Here is a 20,944-nt window from a genome sequence, read left to right on the forward strand (position 1 = left end):
TCAAAAATCGATCGAATGATCCAAACACATTAAGTAAAAAAATAAAAGAAATTTTATCTGATTTTTTTTCGATTCGTGATAGATGGGGGCGCTGCAATCGTAGAAAAACACGGGATATACGCCTCGGAATGCAAAATTAGTATTTTTGAAAAGGCTACATAATGATACGACAGTAAACTAATAGATGGCGCTTTAATTGCAAAAACAATTATACGTTCAGCATAACTAAGGCACAATGACGTTTTTGTCCCGCTTGGGGTGCTTGTTGCAGTTTTTATGGCACTATATAAAGTTTTTAACGTAGAAAATAAAAAAGTGGCTTTCTACTTAAAGTTATTTAAGTTGCCCCCCTCCTTGTCCACAGAGGGTGTGGTTGGGGGTCGTGTTTAGTGTCATTTAATATATTTATGTCATAATATGTCATGTCATGTTTTTGGATTTTCACTTGAAAGCATATTTCTCGAAATATTAGACTGTTTCCTTAATTTTCGTAGGGTATCAGGATAAATTGTATTTTTCTAATATATAGCGCCATCTATTAATAAAAATATGTTTCGAATAAATAAAATGGAATGAATAAAGTTACTTATTTTTTCATAAAGAATGAATATATGCAATAAAAAATGAGGGTTGCTATTAGATTTCAAAATTGTCCCCCATCTCAACCCCAGGGGTGTAATTTTCGATCCGATGTATAGTTCGCGAAATATTCGATCGTCCCGCTTCTTTTGGTACATCCGGTATATAAATCGTGTGATAGATCGATAATGACTTCCACGATAGAAACAAGAACCAACACAGCGGAAATCAAGATAAGAGATCTATATAACACAATACATAATACGTTCAGAGACAGAGAAGACGAGAATGGAATCAGTCTGTCATGAGAATGGGAGAGAGAGAATAGCCCGAATAGCAAGGAATTTCAAAGCCAACAGACAAGAGACCACCAGGAAGACTCTTTAAAAAGTGGCGAGATAGTTGGCAGTCAACATAATAGCTACGAATATAAACTTCAAATCGGTGAAGAGCAAACCAAAGAGCCCCTAATATAAGAAAAATAAGCAATTGAAAATGATTCACTTCAATACGAGTCATTGTAATTCAAGAAATAGTTTGGCCACGTCAGATCTAGAAATCAGAACAATGAGGGACGAAAAATAAAGCTGTTAGAAGTTATGGGATAAGAGAGGTAGAGAAAAACCGATGAGAAGATGGAAGTACTGCGTGGCAGAAAGGTTTAAATGAATAAGGGACGATGGATAAAAATAAGTGGAGAAGAAGAGCAAAGAACAGCGACCCCTGAAAAAAGAAAAGCTGAAGAAGTGAGTTATTTTAATTAGCTTTACAATCACCTATTTTTATTAGGAATTAACAACAATTTCAGTTTAAAATACATTTCTTTTGAAGTTTCGATTTCCACTTGGGAAATTTTGGGAACGATTTCCGAAATGGAAATCGAAACATCAAAAAAACGTATTGCGGTTGATTCTCAATAAAAAATGTGAGGTTTGAGTAAGTCGAAATTGATGTCTGTAATATTTTTCTCTGAGACTTCTGAGAAGAAAAAACAAATTTGACTATCCCAATTTAAAATAATCATTAACCGCAACTATATTTTTAATATCCATTTCGCAATATACAATTTCATTTATGCAATTGACGTATTCTCGTGAAGGCTTGCAATATTAAATTTTTCAATCGTGAAAAAAGTTAACTTTATCCGTTTGTTACATTAATTACTATGTTAAAACTATAAATAAACTACTTTATACATTTAAACAAACTTACAACATATCCTTCTGAATTTAAAGAAGTTAAACTAATAGATCTGGAACCCATTCCGGAGCCTAAAGAAGTTCTCGACCTGGATAACGATCTATCCCTATAGCTACCACCTCTCGATAAGTCTCTTGACCTGTGTCCTGCGTTATCACTACCACTGTCATATTTCTTAGCATAGTTATTCGACGTCACCAAGTTTAACAACCCTTTGGTTGGTATTTTCAAACTAGCATAACCGCTCGACGATGTAGTTCCTCTATAACCGTTGGGAAAATAAGGGCTTTGGTAATTGGATGTGGGGGAACTGTAGTTGGTAAAAGAAGAAGAATAAGGACTAGTTGAGTTTGTGTATGGAGAACTGTAAGGATTCGTGTAATGTCCCATGCTTCTCGGCCTGTTATAAGAAGACGTGGTCGTGCCACTTCTGACGGCCGAAGAGGACCGTCGCCTAGGATTAACATTTTGTTTACTGAAGAAAGACATTATGCAGAGTCCAACCGCACACTTTACATTTAACTACACTCTACCAGCACCGACACGAAATTGGGATATTTTAAACTATTGTTTATTTTTCGTTTCGACTTCGCGGTAGTTAAGTTTTTTTACAGCACGTGAGTAGATAACTTGTACTTGTGTACTGTACACAAAACACTCCAATTCACAGTCTATTTTGAACAGTAATAATTTGAATCTTTCTTCTAAATTCGTGAGCGCGCTGCACGTCCAGCGGTTTCGAAAAGTTTTTGGGAGACAAGAGAGGTGAATAAGACGGCTAAAAATAAAATCGCATGAACTGAACGTAAGCAGGTGGCAGAACGATACGGAAATGTAGACATTAGGGAAACAATACTTACTGTCTAGTATAATAAAACAAAATACATTCATGATTAAAAAAAAGTAAATAAATAAATAACTTCTTTTTAAGTAAATATATTTAACAATCAGAATATATTTATTGGCTGCTTTGTATGAGGACAATGCTAGTTGTTTATGGATCCCAAAATTTTAATTCACTACATCCATGTTTGTTTAATTATGATGTTCATTTTTAAGACGATCTGCTTCCATTTCTTAGTCACATCCACATTTTCAGTATGCTTGGAGTTTAAAGGACTGGAAAGATATTTAGATAAGCTGTTTTTAGTAATTTCTTTAGTTATTTATCTACAGTAGCAAACACTGTTCTTTTCTTATGGTGAAATTAATATGAATGGATTTGAATTCACATTTATTTTGATTTGATTATCATCAAATTTTAAAGCTCTACTAAATAACTTCAATAATGTACGATGTGTAGCTTTTAATGGATTTTCGTGAGTTGCTAGGATGTATCGTCAGTATTGTCCGAAAAGATTCCTCTAACGGTGTGAGTTGAAGTAGGCATATTTGACGTTAATAACAATAATATACTACATTGTAAAACTCCAGCCTTAATATAAAATTTCATCATTGACATTTGTCTCGAAGTGTCTGTCAAGAAGATTTCATAAAAATAGTCGATACAAGGCTAGTGGAATTTTTTTTTGACATTTTGTACGTACAAATGTCAAATGACTACTGTCAAAATCTTGGCTAACATCCACTACCGCTTCGTTGAATGAATAGTTTATCTGTGTATGCTGAATTATTGGGTGATATTGCCTAAAGCCGAATCAGCGTCCATTGGTCGGGAGGGAGCAACCATCAATCTTTCTACGAGGTTTGTCTTTTTAGTTTTACGTATAACCGCTTAGAGGGCACCACCAATAAAAGCTTCCGACACAAATATAACCCCAATCTTTTGTTGACATAAATCGAGAGTTTCATGGCGATACAACTGTGTGGGTGTTTCACGATGAGAAAAAACCAACAAAAGTGATCCGTTCTCGAAGTGTGTCAAAGAAAATAGTTGCAATTTTTGTGTCAAAATCTGGTCATGTGGCAACAATTGCTTTAGAAGATCAAAGAACGATTACTTCTGATTGGTATACAACCGTTTCTTTACCAGAATTTATCGCGAAACTCCGACAAAGCAACACACGACGTGCAATGGAAGTGCTCACACTGCCTAACAGACAATACTCGTAGAGTTTTTGGAGTTTCAAAACATCGAATTATTAAACCATCCACCGTATAGCCCCGACTTAAGTCGCAACGACTTTTTCACGTTTCCAAAGATCAAGAATTCAATGCGTGAGCAGCGATTCCAGTCGCCAGAAGAAACCATCGATGCCCTTAAAACAGCGATTTTGCAGGTGTCAACTGAAGACGGGAATAATTGTTTTACTAATTGGCTTGAACGTATGCAAAAGTGTATCGATCTTGGTGGGACACATTTTAAAAAGCAATAAAATACTTAAGGTCTAAATATTTTTTGTCTTTATGGCTATATAAAAACTAAAAAGACAACCCTTGTAATACCTTATGGATATATAGGATAACAGCAAAGGTGACAATAACCAAATAAACACTCATGCACGGTATAGGCGCACTACCGTGAACGTGTCCGGAAGAGGAGATGGACTAAAAAAAATTTATGACTTTTGTGAGTCTAGAAATAAAATATACAGGGGAGTAACTGGAGAGAGGTAGATATCAGTAAGGCAGCTTCGGCAGAAGTTACTGTTGCTATGAGAAGGTTCGATGTCACCTGGGTACAAGAGCTCCGGGTATACCACGACCAAATAAAAGGTATATTGAGTTTTGACAAAGAGTTTGTTGGTCTACTATTAGTTTTAAGTTAAGCTTTATTTTGATTTTTCGATAGATAATATTTTAATTTCAATAATGCTGATATGCTTAATTTCGGTTCCCTTTTGCTATTTGAGTTTCTAGCTCATTAATCTCCGGCATTTATTATTGACTCATACAACCAAGTAGACAAAATTTGTGACTAATCCGAATATAAATTTTTTCCGTTTGTTTTTTGTACATCTCAAGTAATCGTCATGTCTTGCTTGATAGATGTCTCTCGTCCTCACATTTCGTTTTGTTTTCGGAGAAAAAAAAACTACGAAACCTTGGAAATTCTGTGGACACTCAAACAAAAATTCAAAGACACCCAAACAAAAATTAACTGAGGAAACCAAAAAAGGAAAAAAGAGTACAATTCAGAGGAAAAAATACCCACAAAGACAAAGTTAAAATATCCATTAAAAAAATTTTAGTCATTCTATTATTTCACGTTGTGAGTACTATTCAAATTTGGTAGATATTCATTAATCAAACCTCGCATACCATACGAATGATATAAATTTATAATATCTTCGATTCCGGGCAAAATTCAATTCAATTATGAAGTCCTTAAAATATTAATAAATGTCATAACGCGTGTTCGAGGTCTTCGGTAGCAGGTGAGTCACATTATTCTTTCGTTCCTATTCGTTAATCTCTCTTGGCACATCCTTGTGTTACTGCAATGTGTCATGTGGTGCCCATGAGTCTACAAGGTATCGTTATTTTTGTGTTCACTGTATTCTAAAAAAAAGTGTTTGGCACGCGAAAATCAATATGAACTACTAAAATTTACCGCTTTTTTTTTTCAAAAATAGACCTCAAAGGATGTTTATAAGTTCCGTCGATGGTAGAGATGGCTTAGTTTGCGATTTTTCCTTAGCAGTAACAATATGCAGTTGCACCGAAGTTGTCACTGTGAGAAATAGCAGTTACATATTTGTCGAAAGAATGTAGTTCTTTGCTTAATATATGATAGCGTAATCGTTGAAGTTGATTATTAATTCTAAAGTGAAGCTTTAGAAGTCATTAAAAATCACCAAGATTAAGAAAAACATTTCATAAAGGATAAAATATTATGACACAATATTCGTAAAGGAAGACTTGAATCACCATTATTAAACAGTTTCCTCTTTTTTATGAAAACGAACATTGTAATTCCTAATGACATTTCAGTGCATTAATTCAATACATTTTATTTTAATAATTATAAATTTAATGAAACAATTCTAAATAGGTAAACTTGCATATTAAAATCTACTATTGAGAATGTTAAAATCTAGTTGAGTATACCAAATCCATAAAATTTTCCATATATATTTTTATCGTATGTATGAAGAAAGTAAGCTTCTATTATTTATAAAAAAGTATATTTTATAAAAAAAGTTATGATAATTTATTTTATAGTCGTTGAGTTGCGCCAAATTTAGACAACTTACAGTTGTAAGCAATGCAATACACACTGGGTATTTATTGAAAATCGAGTAACACTGTTTTGTGATTTTATTATTTGTTCATTTGATCAATATATTATATGGTGTAAATAAATAAATTTTGATTAGCGGTAATTAGTTTTAAAGTTTTATTCTATTTATTAATTTGTTTACTATACACCAAACAAACGAATGAGGTCATAACAGAACCGTGCATAAGAATCTCGTGACCAACATGTACGACACAAAAGATATTAAGAACGAGAGCTTCACGTGAGCAGCATATAGCTACATCCAGAACACAAGAACGAGAAAGACAGGGAATCAACCGAGCATTTGTTCGTCTTGCATTTGAATATGCCCCAGACATTAATTATATTGCGCATTTTAAAATTGCTATTGGTGCAATGGGCACAGTATGCCAGTATTGTCAGGCATCTTACCTCTCCACCAGAACATTACTTATTACTGGTGATTCAGAAAATTGTTAGATAATATGCGATCAGCGCATTCAGTACTCAAGCTGCCATTAGAAGTTCATAGCAAACCAAAGACAATGTGTAACATTAAAAACAGAAGTGGAATGGTTGCAGTGATGCAAAAGATTTCAGTTATTCGGTGGTGTTGTCTTACTACTGTCTGGTGACTTCCGACAGGCATTACCGGTTATTCCTCTCTTTACGAATTCGGATGAGATTCATGTATTGTTACGATAAAATATGAGTCATATTAAAAAGCTGTAAATATTCTGTTTATTCTCACTTCTGTTCTAGTATTTTCTCCGACCCGCTAGAAACCGGTCTGGCGTTCCCTGTCATTCGAGACAATTCGAAGGTCAACACAGCTGCGAGCCGCTATAAAACCAGTCTGGGTTCCACGGTATTCGAGAAGGGTCAACAACCGCCTGCTTCGAAGGGAATCCAGAACTAACGGCTGTTTCATTATATGAGGCAGTCTGAAGAATATAATCGGGTCGAGTTTTGAATTGTAACGCGGAAATAAATATTGTAAATAAATAATATAAATTAAAGTAGTTGTGATAAGCGTAAGAATATTGTATATATATATATATATATATATATATATATATATATATATATATAAATTAAATAAAGACTTTAATAAACTAAGTGTTAGAACATTTTTAATAATAAATAAAGTTAATAAATTAGACTAATAAACTCAGTTCAGTATGTTTAAAACAATCATTGACCATTAACAAAAAGAGTACAAGTGCAAAGTGATCTATCGGCGCAAATATTTTCCAAACATTTGCTGGATATTGGAAACGGAAACGAAATAAAACTGCATCGAAATACACAATGCATCAAACTTACAGATAATTTCTGGAGGCAATTTTGGAGACGAAAAATGTTGATTTTGACGAAATTAACTTCAAGATTCAACAGTTGTTACCAGATGATCTGATATCTTTTAAATTAATTGACAGTATAGTTAATGAAGACGAAGCCGTAAACCAACAGAATTTTTAAATCCTCTAGATATATCCGGAATGCCACCACACAATCTTCAGTTGAAAACTGGTTCACCAATTATTCTGCTACGCAATTTGAAACCACCTAGAATATGCAACGGCACACGTTTGGTCATTCAAAGTATCACCAGAAATATTACTGAAGCAACCATTTTGACTGGACGATTGATTTGAAGGAAAAATCGTCCTATTGCCACGTATCCCAATAATAGCCTCATATACCACAATATCATTCCGCATGGTCAATTATATGTTGCATGCTCTAATGTTGGTAAACCATCAAATTTATTTATATTAACAAAAAACAAATATTAAAAAATATCGTGCATCAATTAGCGATTAATTGAATGTTAATTAATAGGTATAATTTAGAATAATATAATTATTTGAAGTAAAAATCAAATTTTTGATACCTCCTTTATGGAAATCAATTCATATAAAAGTTAATCATAACAAATTTTATATATAACCTTAAAAGATCAAAATTTTTTGGTGGATTATGTTTAATTGCTAAGATCATAAATTGTATTTACATGTCTTAAATTGCATTTACATATTGAATATTGAACTGATACAATGTGTAATAATTTATAAAAACTATTACAGTCTGATAGTATCATAAAGTAACAAAATACCAGCCTACGAAATCACTACCTCTAGTTTACAGCTACATTCGAAAATATAATTTATCCTAAATAATAAGTCGTCGCACTTTTGTACAGTTGACCTTTTAGTTCTATAAACAACAATAATAAATGTCGCTCTACAAAATTTTAATGTACAACAACCGAGCAATCGACCTAAATGTCTCGACTATTTTATGTCCCAAATAGCGATAGATAAAACCCAAAAATAAATTTTATTTGTGACCGTTTTTTTACGAATATAAACTTGCACTGCCCCCTACGCCTTACACAATAAAACATTTATTTTTGTACGGGTTGAACGTCCTAATGGTAAATTATGATGTGGGTCGTTTAACACCACTATGGGTGGACAAATATTTCAATGAATAATGATTATTATATTATAAATACCGCGGAAGTGACATTTATTCCGATGGCTATCTAGTACTTAGAACAATTCAAATATGGAGCTAAATACCGATGAAAAAAAATATAATTGAAGTGTATTTGAAAAACAATTCGAATACGGAGATGAATACCGATGGAAAAAGATAAAAAATTTAATTTAAGTGTATATGATACAAGAAAGTTTAAGAGATCTTTATCAAGGACCCGCATATATCGTACATACTCCAAAATTATTAACAATAGATTCGATTTACAAAGTTTATTTATTTTAATAATTTTCTTCTAAAAAATTAACAATATTTACAAAATTACAGAAACCACCATAGGAGAACACGGTTTTCGAAAAGGAAGGTCTACAATATTGAATCCTTACCAAATGGGGAAAAAGATAAAAAAAAAACAGAAAAGAATGGAACTCAGCCTAGTTATGGAAATGACTCTGGAATGACTAAGAACATTATAAATGACCGAGAATTCATCAAATGTGTGCAAAACGCAAAAAGCATCAAATATTCTACATTACATTCAGTGTCAGAAAAAATTAGATACTTAATACATTCATCGTCAATGACCACTAACAGTCCATGAATGGCATATCTCCCATTAGTATTTTAAGCCTCTATTTTTTATATGGTGTGGTCGCTACACATATAACCCTTTGAATCTTTGTAGTTAATTTTTTTCTGTCTCAATTTTTTGTATCCTAATTTTTCTCGACCAGAAGGGGAAAGTGGACTACGACAAGAAAATATATGATCATTTAAAACAGAAGGACAAAACTAATTCACAAAAACAATAAAACGCTTCACAAAACGGGAGAACTTTTTTGGTGCAATTTCATTATGCACTGTAAATAATGGATCTTTTTAATTTTTAGTGTAGAATGTTGGGATTCATGTTGGAATTGTCAATTCCCAACTTAAAGAGAGTTTTATTTAAGTTTCTAGCATAAAAACTAAGCGAGTTACGCTCAAAATAAATTGGTCCCTTTTTTCGGTAAAAACATCGTGAAAATCACCCCCTAACTAGCACCCAAATGAAATTAATCGTTACCGCTTTAGAATTTACTTTATTTATGTATTGTTAATATGATCTGTACGATTGACCGGTTCAAAGTGCTTATTTTGAAAAAAATTCGTTTTATAGTAAAAAAAAAAATTTTTACTCCAGTCGTCAGAAACGAAAATTCCGCTGAACCTCTAAAAATCATACAAACAAGCTAAATTTTACCGAAAATGTCAATTTTAGGACGCTTAAAAAGATGAGAAAAAGTTTACCACTTTTACCTCCGGACTTTCCCTACAACCCCCATAGAAAAAAATGTTTCAAATAAAAAATGTAGATAATTTTGAACAAAAACATTTATTAGCATTTCTTCTGTAGAATAAACCGTTCTCTCAGAAACAGCGATTGAAGCGATAGGCGATTTTGAATGTCAGTTACGCGCGCGAATTCAATGCTCAATAAAATTTGTATGAGCTCGACGGTAAACATTCAATATCTTTTGATCCGAGTGTCCTATCGACAAAATTCAAGATTCGTTTTAAAGCTAAGGAGTGCAGCTTTCGTATGCAATTGTTGTATTTTGCCGCAAATGAACTCAGTTTTTATAAAAGTGTTTTAATAAATAAACGTGGCTCGATATTTGTTATTTTTTATGATTCTCATGAGATTAATACAATGTATCCCTTTCATTGACCGACCACTGAATTTCCATAACTAGAACCTAATCTTCAAAACCTATAGTATAAAATTTTTGTTTTGCGTTTTGGCAACAAATGTGAGGCATTGGAAATATGTTTAAAAACCGCTGAATTTAAACTATCACATTACAAACTATCTAAAACGTTTAAAACTGCTCTTTTTTAATTACACGTTTAGTACGTTTTCAAAAACACGTAACTTCTGCTATAAATTACACCCAAAACCGTCTTCTTGGAGGCATTTCTTGTGACGTGCGATCATTTGTCATTTAAAAATTTAAATTCTGCGTTTTTAGTCATAATTCAAATGCCTAATATTTGTTGCCAAAAATAAAAATCAAATTTTCATGTTATAAGTTTTGAAAACTGGTCTCCAGCAATGGAAAATTCACTACGACCAATTAATGAAAGTTTTATTGATCTCACGATAATAATAAAAAATGACAAAAATCGCGCAAAGTTTATTTATTGAACAGCTTTATAGAAACTTACTTCATTTGCGGCAAAATACAAAAAATTCCATACGAAAACTGCACTATTCAGCTGTAAAAGGCAATTTGATTTTTTTCGATAGGACACTCTGATCAAAAGATATCGATTTTTTACAGTCGATTTAAAACTAATTTTATGTAACATTGATTTCGCGCTCGGTACTGAAATTCAAAATTGCTTGTCGCTTCAAGCGTTGTTTCTGAGAGAACGGTTTATTCTACGCAAACATAGCTAATAAACATTTTTGTTCAAAATTATCTCAGCTAAATTTTTTATTTGGAATATTTTTTTCTACGGCGTACAGATTATTGGTAAATCGATTTTTTTGCGTTTTTACCCCCTTACGGAAGGGATTTTAGAGGGAAGCCCGGGGTTAAAGTGGTAAACTTTTTTGCATCTTTTTTGGGATCCCAAAATTGATATTCTCGGCAAAATTCAGCTTGTTCGTATGATTTTTAGGGGTCAAATCTCTGACAACTGGACTGTTTTTTAAATTAAAAAAAAAATGCCTTTTTTTTCAAAATAATTTAAAAAAAGTATTACTTAGTGACACGAAAAATCTTGATGAGTCAAAGATTTTCCTTTCATGAACATTTTGATTTTTTTTGTTACCCTGTAACACAAAAATTGGATATGTCTGTTCAAAGTTTGCATACACTCGTGATTAATGACTCGTTCAAGCTCTTTCAACTACAACCTTTTCAAAAATAAGTGCTTTAAAAAAAATTAATATAAATGATCTTATTGCCCTTAAAAAACCTACAAAATGGTTTAAGTACTTCATAGCTTAAAAGCTAACCGAGTTATGAGTAAAAAACCAATCACGTATTTTAAGACACATCAGAACGCGTATACTGGAGCATTGTAAGATACACAATAATTAAGACACAGACATACTTTCACCTTTCATCCATGCTTAAAAACCAATAAGGGTTGTTTTTTAAGTTTTAATAAAATCAATTCATAACATTTTGATTAAAAAAAAAATATATATTTATAGTGAAAAAAAATACTACAATTATTCGAATTTCTTCGCAAGGGATGAATTTTATAAGGGTAGAAATTATGTGATAAAAAATTAAAACAGTAAAGAAATCAAAATTTAATGCCACTGTATAATTAAATAATACCAAACTGCCTGAATTTGCAATTATAGGTTTTTTTCTAATAGGGGACGTTTTCACCACTAAAAAATAAAAACAACCAACAACACAAGCCAATTTTTAAGTGGAGGGTAAATATAACCTAAATGTAAATTTACATGCAAATCAGTGGAGACAAAGTATTCAATGACATTCTTTTAATTATAACTAATCTAGGGGGTGAGATTTAGAGGTTAAACTGTGATAAAATCTTAAATTATGTTGTTTAATGTTAATTGACACTCATTAACTTCATTAAAAGATGATTTGAATCAATTACCCGCTCTAATTTATAATTATACGATTTTTTTTTCTAATAGGGGTAGTTTTCACCCCAAAAAAATAAAAAGCAACTAACGACAAAGTCCAAACGTGAAGTGGAGGGTAAGTAGATCCTAAATCCAAATTTGTATGCAATTCGGTGGTGACACGGAAAATCACACGGTATCGATGTATTTCACGTTCATTTACTGGCCTAACAGATAAGAGTATGGAGTTGGTAGATGTGCCTAAAAGGATAGTAAACATTGCTTGCATTCAAGAGACCAGGGCGAAAGAACTCGGTGAAGGATACAAATTGTGGTATGTAAGGAAATTTAACAGTAGCAATAAAGTTGGTATAATTGCTAATAGAGGAATGAAAGATAACGTAGAAGAAATTGTAAGAACGAGTGATAGAATACTCTCAGTGAGTGCTTAGTAATGAAGTTTTGAATGTCGTGTGTATGTTCCCCAAATCGGTCTGCGTGAGAATGAAAGAAAAGCTTTATATGATCAATTAGGAAACATACTGAGTCTCTGATTTCATCAAAGACGAGATCCATAACAGGAGATGGTTTTAATAAACATGTAGGTAAATCCAAGAGAGGATACGAGTAAATATATTTAGGCTTTGGAACTAGAAATAAAGTTAAAGATGATTTGCTGGAATTATAACACTATTATGTGTTGTAGCATTTCATTTTTCTAGAAATAACGGTCCTTACATTTTGATGATTCTGTACATACATCTCGTAGACTGTTTTTATTATGGCTAAGTACGCCTTATTTCGAGTTGCTATATCATTAATTTCCGTGTGTTGAGTGAAAGAAAAATTCCAATGAAATGGAATGGAAAATTTTATAAAATTTAAAGGAGAATTAAGAATTTCTAATTTGCAAGTTCCTGGAAGGAGTAGGACGGGAAGACCATTAGAAAGGACATGTCGGTAAATGGGATTGATATTGGTTAACCAAAGACAGAAACTTATGAAGAAATGTAATAACCACGTATATTGATAAAGATCTTATATAACTGCCATTTACAATTATGTCCTCCTTTACTTCTGTTGCTTACAACCGTCAAAACAGGAAATGTTTCAAATTTTTCATTTGCACATCAATTTTCTTATAATTCACGACTGGTTATTTTTACTATTTACGAAAACAACGTCGCATATTATCTTACATTTTGTTCGCGAATATTTTATTTTCCACAATGCACTTGACATCTGACCAAACAAAAAATAAATCATAACAATAAAAGTTCCGCTAAAAATAAAGATGAGTTCGAGCGAACGAGAACTTTTGGTGTCCGCTGGGAGGTCGAAAAGCTATTTCAAGGTATACATGTGTTCCTTAATATGTACCAAAATATACATTAAAGCGCCCACGTATTTTCATTACTTAGGAAATTTCAGGTATTATTCAAACTGGCATTATCGCCTGACGCAAACGGATTAACAATACGAACAGAAATAGATGTTGTAGAGAACGTCCCACCCGATGGTTAAGAGATTTTAGAAGAGTTCGTCATTAAAAATTATGTCGCTGTTGTTAATTTATCGATTTAAATATAAAACTACTCCGGATCCTACTACAATGCAAGTAACCGGACAAAAAATCAAAAATAAAGACGAAAACAAAAAGAATATATTAAGGATAGCCACAAGGATAACACCAACTCCCTGAACACAAGAGAACAGGAACTCACTAAAGGACTCCTTGATGCACAGATATGTGCTATCTAAGAAATAAGAAAAAAGGAAAGAGGCCAAATCATGTTATGAAAACTACCCGATGATCAATATCAACACCAAAAGCAACAGAAAATTAATAACAATCAGGTAGAACAGTGCAAATATATTATATCAGAAAAGATTATTGGAATCAAAATAAAACTAGGAGAAAAAAAATCGTTTAAAAATCTGCAGGTGATAAAAAATATTCAAGCAAACGAATGTTTGATTATTTTGGGCGATTTCAATGCTCAAATTGGTAACGATATTATCCCAGAATTAAAACAATTCAATGAGGATGTTAGAAATGAGAATGAGGATCTTTTCGTATAAACGAAATATGCATAAATAGCACATTTTTCTACATAAGTAGATCCATTGTTTGACTATATAATAACCAATACAGAAATAGATCCATCCAAAACACAAAAACGACGCCACCAGCAGAACTAAAAACACCGGAAATTTCAACTGATGAACAAACAAGAATAAGCACAAAGAAAATTAAAGAACAGAAAAATTGCAGGTATGGAAGGAATAACAAATAAATTATTAAAATATTGCGGAACAATGATAATAGATCAATTAACACAGCTCATCAATAAAATATTACAATACAATAAAGTACACAAAAAAATAAAGTATAAAGAAAGAAAGACAGTTTAAAAAGATAACAAAAAAAACCTTACAACTATAGAGGAATCAATCTATTAAACACCACGCTGAAACTGACGACAAAAATTTTAACGAAATTAATTAACAAGAGAATATCACTTGAGGATCAACAATAAGGCTTCCGAAGCGGAAGATCATGTAAAAACGCAGTATTTGTTGTAAGGCACTAGAATACAATAGATCGCCGTTCTTTTGCCTTTGATAGGGCTGAATAATGTTATTTATACTATGTAAAGTGTTTCAAGGAACCACATCTTAGGAGACGTCTAAGAATTCAAAATCTTCCTAAATATATAAGGCCACTAATGTGTGAAATCACTCCAGAAAACTTATAAAAGGCAAAATGTGTTCTATATGCCCACCGCAGAAATAGAGAAAGATGCCATACAAATGTATAAAATGTAGCAATCCTACTGGCTTGCAGAAATAGCGCAAAATACTTACAAGGACAATCGTAGAGATTGTTCTTGTAAGTATTTTGATACATATATTTTGTATATGCTGTATCAGTAAGAAAACTGAGAGAATTAGTAAGAAGGAAAGGTTTTGGAATATTTGATGGTAGTGTAAACATATTATTTTCTTCTTCCTCTTTATATGCGCTAATGGGGTTATTCCATTCTTTTTTTTTGTCCATTCATTTATACTGTACGTTACATTTTCTTCTAATGTTTTCACTTCTTTTTCGATCTCTCAGCGTATTTCCTGTAATTCTTTTCAGTAGTCTCACCTCTGCCGTTTCCAGTAGCCTTTGCATTGTGGCTGTTTCTTGGCTGTGTCCGGTCTTGTTCCTGAAGTATATGTCACTATTTGTCTTACACTGGCTATATAACTTATTGACTTTATCTCAGTGTTAATATGTCTGTTTCGCCATATAGTGCTATTAAGGCATCCTGCCAGTATATTTGCTTTTTGTACTTGATCTCTCACTTCTTCGTCCAGGTCTCCATAGCTAGAAAGTGTAATTCCCAGGTATTTTATTAAGCCGTTTCAATTACTTAGATTCTGTTATTACAAACAATGGTGGATGCGAAGAAGAGGTACGTCGACACCTTACAATGGCCACATCAGCAACGGTCAAACTTACCAAAAACTGGAAATATACGGGCATAACCAGGAACACGAAACTGCGCCTAGTACGGACGCTTATCTTTCCTATCGCTACCTATGCGTCCGAAACTTGGACCATTAAAAAGTCCGACTCACGACATATAATGGCCTTTGAAATGTGGGTATATCGTAGAATGATGCGCATACCCTGGACAGCACATCGCACAAATGTCTCAATATTGACAGAACTCGACATCAATACTAAGCTTACCACAATCATCAACCAAAATATATTGAGGTACTTTGGACATATTACCAGACGAATGGAAGGCATGGAGAGGTTGGTGGTTGAAGGCAAGGTAGATGGTAAAAGAACCCGAGGAAGATCGCCACTCCGCTGGTCAGACCAAATAAAGTGAGCTACCGGTTACCGGAGGAGGTTCTTTGTTGACTACTATTGTTTTAGTTTTCTGAGATGAGATTGTCATATTAAATTCTTTTGCTCTTATGTTAAATCTGTGGACCAGTCTTTGCAGACTATCTTCATCTTGGGCTATCAATATTCCGTCGTCTGCGTAACAGAGTATTTTTATTTCTGTGTTTCCCATTCTGTATCCTCCCTCTTCCTTTGTTAACGCTTTTGATAATTTCATCCATGATCAAATTGAAGAGCATGGGGCTGTAAGGTTCTGTAAGTTGTCCATCTATTCAGACTTCCATTTTGTTGTTTTGGTAAATGTTTTCGATAGTTTTTATAATATTTAGGGGAACTTCTCTATTGTACAGAAGATGGATTACATCTTTGAGTCGTCTTACTCTGTCAAACGCTTTTTTTAGGTCAATCAGACACAGAAATGCTGGTCTATTATACTCTAGTGATTTCAGTAATTTGCTTTATAACGAATATTGCATTTGTACACGATCTTCCACTACGAAAACCCTGTTGTTCATCTGCTAAACTTATCCTCTGATTTATTAGCACTTTAAAATTTTAGTTGTAAGCTTTAGCGTAGTATTTAATAGAAACAGGATATTATTTTCAAAGTGGCTAAATTAATAAAAATTCCCAACTGTTGCTCTTCATATAATACAAAAGTATAAACTTTAGAGATTCAGCCGATCATAACATAGCAAAATGTAGTTAATTTAGACGATTTGAAGAAAAACAGAAAACTGTTTTTATATTTGTAAGACACTCTAAATAATACTATTTTTCATTTATATATTTATATTATGTATACGTTTTATTTTATAAAACCTTGTAAATAATAATAGTAAATATGAATATTTTTATGTACTCTCCTATTTATATTATTTGCAGTAAGTTGTATACATTCCACAATAATATTTCAGCCAGCTAATAAAATAAATACGGCCAAAATAAACAAAATATAGATAAATAAAGAACAAAAGCAAAACAACATCCAAGAGTGAGTCATCTACACTGGCATCTTGTCAAAATATAAATATTAGTTAATAATGATTTAATTATCGAAGTAAAAATACGCAGTGACATTCTGTATATTTATATAGTGGTGTAAAAATAGCGAATCAAACGATATTTAAATTGATCCAATTATCGGATTATGTAAATACATAAAAAATTTGGCTCACGAGGTGTTTTTCATAATCGCTACTATTTAATTCACGTTAGTTAACACCGGTGTGTTTTAGAATAAGACTCTTTTAGTTCTCATAAATAGGTGGGGGGTTGGTTGGGCACCGAAATTTTTTTATGGTACCTCCATTTTGAGTCCTTAAAATTTGGGTTTTAGTTTAATTTAAAGTACTAACGATAGAAGTGCCAAAGATTAAGGTATCTGTTATCCTGCCTACCAACTGAAACCACCCTCTCCTACTTGTGCGCAGTCTACTGTCGCACGTACCGTACTCCGAAAGTAGGATGGCCGCTGTAAGGTGACGACATTTTTGGAACACCCCCTTCTCTTATCTAGATCTTATCTCTGTCGTTTGTCTGGTTGGTGTTTCTTTTCTTCTTCTTTCTTTTTCATTACTGTTCGGACGTAATTGTAAACACTGTTCCATCCCTCCGTATTTCCCGTCATCTTCACGATCAGCTCTCTTACAGTCACAGGGTTCATACCTATTTCTCTATACATTCTGTTTCTCTCCACTGTACATCTATTACACTCCAGCATTGTGTGAGTAACAGTGTCGGAACATTCGCAGTATAGGCATTTATCTGTATCTGCCTTTCTGAACCTATAAATATACTCCCTAAAACAGACAATCTACCCATTCCTTAGGCTCGGGATCAGCATCTTGGTCCACTGTGCAACATCTTCGGCGTTGTTCCACTCTTCTAGTCATCTTTTCTTCGCTAATATAATTTCTTAAATATGTCTTTAGTACTTTCAGCGATAAAAATAACCAAATAATTGTGTGTGAAAGACAAGTTACATTTTCCTACTATTTTTTATATATTTTTCACTTTATATGCCCTGGGGGGTTAACCCCCAAAACTCCCCCTGGGTGCGCCACTGGTAACTAATATTTAAGAATTGTTTTATGTTCTATATGAGTAGAATAATAAAAGTTATACAAATTCATCATAAATTGTATGCCAGTTATGTAAAGGATAAGTTAAACGTATCATTTATTTGAGTAAGTATATTGATGCAATATACTATATCTCATTTTTAAACTAGGAGTAATTCAAATTTACCGTGCTTTAATGCTTGCTTGTAATTGGTCCAACCGCAGGCAAGTTTACTGCACTAAATTATGAAATTTTGACACCATTGAAATTTAAATTTAATAGGTTAATTATTTTTTTGTGTGTTTCTGCGTTATATATTGCTAAAAAGCTGCGACACTATACAGCTTTTTTTCAAGAATGAAATGCCCACTCTAAATAAACTTTTATATATAAGGTTCTTGAACTCCTAAGTGGAGCATAGAGCTTCAGTGAAAACGCGCCATCGGGTTCTATTTTGCGCTAAGGCCTACACCTCATTATAAGACTTAAACCCAAGACTTCAGAGAATAAAATTTTAAGTGATATTAAAAAACACCCAGATCTTTCAAATATGTGTCATTCGTTATTATATAAATTCTTGAGGCAAATCCGTTTTAAGTAAGTAAATATGGGTTAGCCACAAATATATGGGCAAATCCCCATTATGTTTCATTTTCAAAAAAAAAAGTTTAGGATTTTTAAAATAACGGGACACCTTTTAAACGGGTTTTATTACTTATATTATTATTTGATGGGGGAAAACCGCGCTTGGTAAAATTTAACAAAACGCTAAATGCTGTAGAAACAAATGTATAAATTTATTGAAAAAAAAAATCTCTATTTTCTGAAATATATCTTCTTCTTCTTCTTAGCCTTCTGTCGTCCATGTTTGGACATAAGCCTCTCCCAACTCCTTCCATCAGTCTCTATCCTGAGCAACATATTTCCAATTTGTTCCAGCTATTCTTTTAATGTCATCAACCCATCTCATCTGTGATCTTCCTCTTGGTCGTTTACTTTCGTAAGGTCTCCAATGTTGTATTGTAGTATTCCAACGTTGGTCTTTTTGGCTAGCAGTGTGGCCCGCGAAGCTCCATTTAAGTTTGTCAATTTTTGTTGCTATGTCCTCGACTTTTGTTTTCGATCTTACCCAGTCGTTCCTCTTTTTATCTGACAGTCGTATACCTAACATTGCTCTTTCCATTGTTCTTTCTGTTGTGGCTAGTTTATTCATGTTTGTCTTGATTAGGGTCCAGGTTTGACATCCATATGTCATGATAGGAAGGATGCATTGGTTGAACACTTTGCTCCTCAAGTATTGGGGCATTTTGCGGTTCTTAAGTATCCAACTAAGTTTTCCAAATCCTGCCCATGCTAGTCTTGCTCTTCTAGTAATTTCCGCACTTTAGTTCTCTTTGTCAAGTCTCAGGATTTGGCCTAGGTAGATATATTCCTGGATTTGTTCTATCTCACTGCCATTTATAGTTATACGTATGGGGTCATCTGTGTTTGTCATTATTTTTGTTTTTTTCATATTCATTTTTAGGCCGACGTATTGGGAGCTGGCTACTAATTCCCCCATCATAATTTGCAGTTCCTCGAATGTGCTCGCTATAATCACTATGTCGTCAGCGAATCTGATGTGGTTTAACTTGTTGCCATTAACGTTAATGCCATAGGTTGACCAATTTGTAGGTTTGAAGACGTCTTCTAGGGCTAGGTTGAAAAGCTTTGGCGATATTACGTCTCCTTGTCTCACTCCTCTCTTAATGAAATCCTCTTCTGAAATATATACCTATATAGAAATAGAAAATGGAAAAGGATAATGCGAGTGAATAATAAAAGTAAAATGTAATGGCGTCTCTCGCAAAACAGAAAACCAAAAAAGGTATATCGATGGAAGGCAACCGTATATACGTATTTCTGACTATTGGTCGTCTTCAGTACGGTGCAGCCGGAGCATTTCAACTTGGGAAAGGATCACTACAGGAGCAATGCGACCAATTTGTGGCCCTGAAAACCATCAGGGTCTTCTAACTCTAACGCCACAAATTGGTCGCATTGCTCCTGTAGTGATCCTTTCCCAAGTTGACAAAAGATGGAGTGACAACCTTCCATCGAGGTATTAATCCGCCAATGAACAAGCAGAATTGCTTATAAAAAGAATTTTTTTCACGTTTCTGGTTTACAACCTCTGATCTTTTACCGAGCTGTTAACCATTAAGAAATTAAGTATAATGATTTTTCCAAGTTTAATGTAAAATTTGACAACGATACGTTCCTCTATTATTACACGTAACATTTTTTCGCTGATATACAAAACATTAATCATGCGAACGATTATATGGATTTATTATAAGAGGTACTGCATTAAAATAAAAAACTTCACGCTAAATAAATTTCGGTCGCTGATGTTTGACACATTCTTATTTCCTATATAACACAGTCATTCTCGGCCCTTAACAACCACACCCCGTATCCTTTCTCGCAAAAAAAATATTTATTTTAAATATATTTTCAAAAAGGTTTAATTAAATTTAAATACAAAAAAATGAACATATTTAATAATTATTAAAAAATAAAAAACAAACATTACTCACCTCCAAATGATTCATTTTAGTAGTATCATCACAGTCTTTTCCACTTGAAGAATCCTTCTCCTGTTCCAAATCCTGAAAAGAAAACACACGACTGGTGAAATCTACCGAAAGGTTCAGGAGACGGGACCAAAACATGTTGAAAAATACGTATTCTGTAGTAATATTGTATAAAATGTTTTGTCAAATTCTGTATGTACTCGAGACAGTTCTAACAATATATATTTTTTAAAACAGACGGTTAAAAATGTTCAGGCTATCAATAAAGAATGTGAAACAGGTGGTGGAACGAGTTTGTTTTATAACTCTTAGGAATTATTGGAATGTAAGTAATGTTGAATGATAGTTTT

At 33.1% G+C, this 20,944-nt stretch overlaps 1 protein-coding gene across 6 annotated transcripts in view; it reads right to left on the reverse strand.

Moving 5' to 3' along the window:
• Mbs (Myosin binding subunit) overlaps nt 1-20,944 on the reverse strand; it is a 127,511-nt gene that overhangs the window by 33,906 nt on the left and 72,661 nt on the right. For all 6 annotated transcript variants that reach the window (XM_072538305.1, XM_072538302.1, XM_072538303.1 and 3 more), the window contains one exon: nt 20,598-20,669. In XM_072538305.1, coding sequence (XP_072394406.1) covers nt 20,598-20,669 — 72 coding nt within the window. The remainder of the gene's footprint in view (nt 1-20,597; nt 20,670-20,944) is intronic.

This window comes from Diabrotica undecimpunctata, chromosome 7 (assembly GCF_040954645.1).
Source record: "Diabrotica undecimpunctata isolate CICGRU chromosome 7, icDiaUnde3, whole genome shotgun sequence".
NCBI classification, from domain to species: Eukaryota; Metazoa; Arthropoda; class Insecta; order Coleoptera; family Chrysomelidae; genus Diabrotica; species Diabrotica undecimpunctata.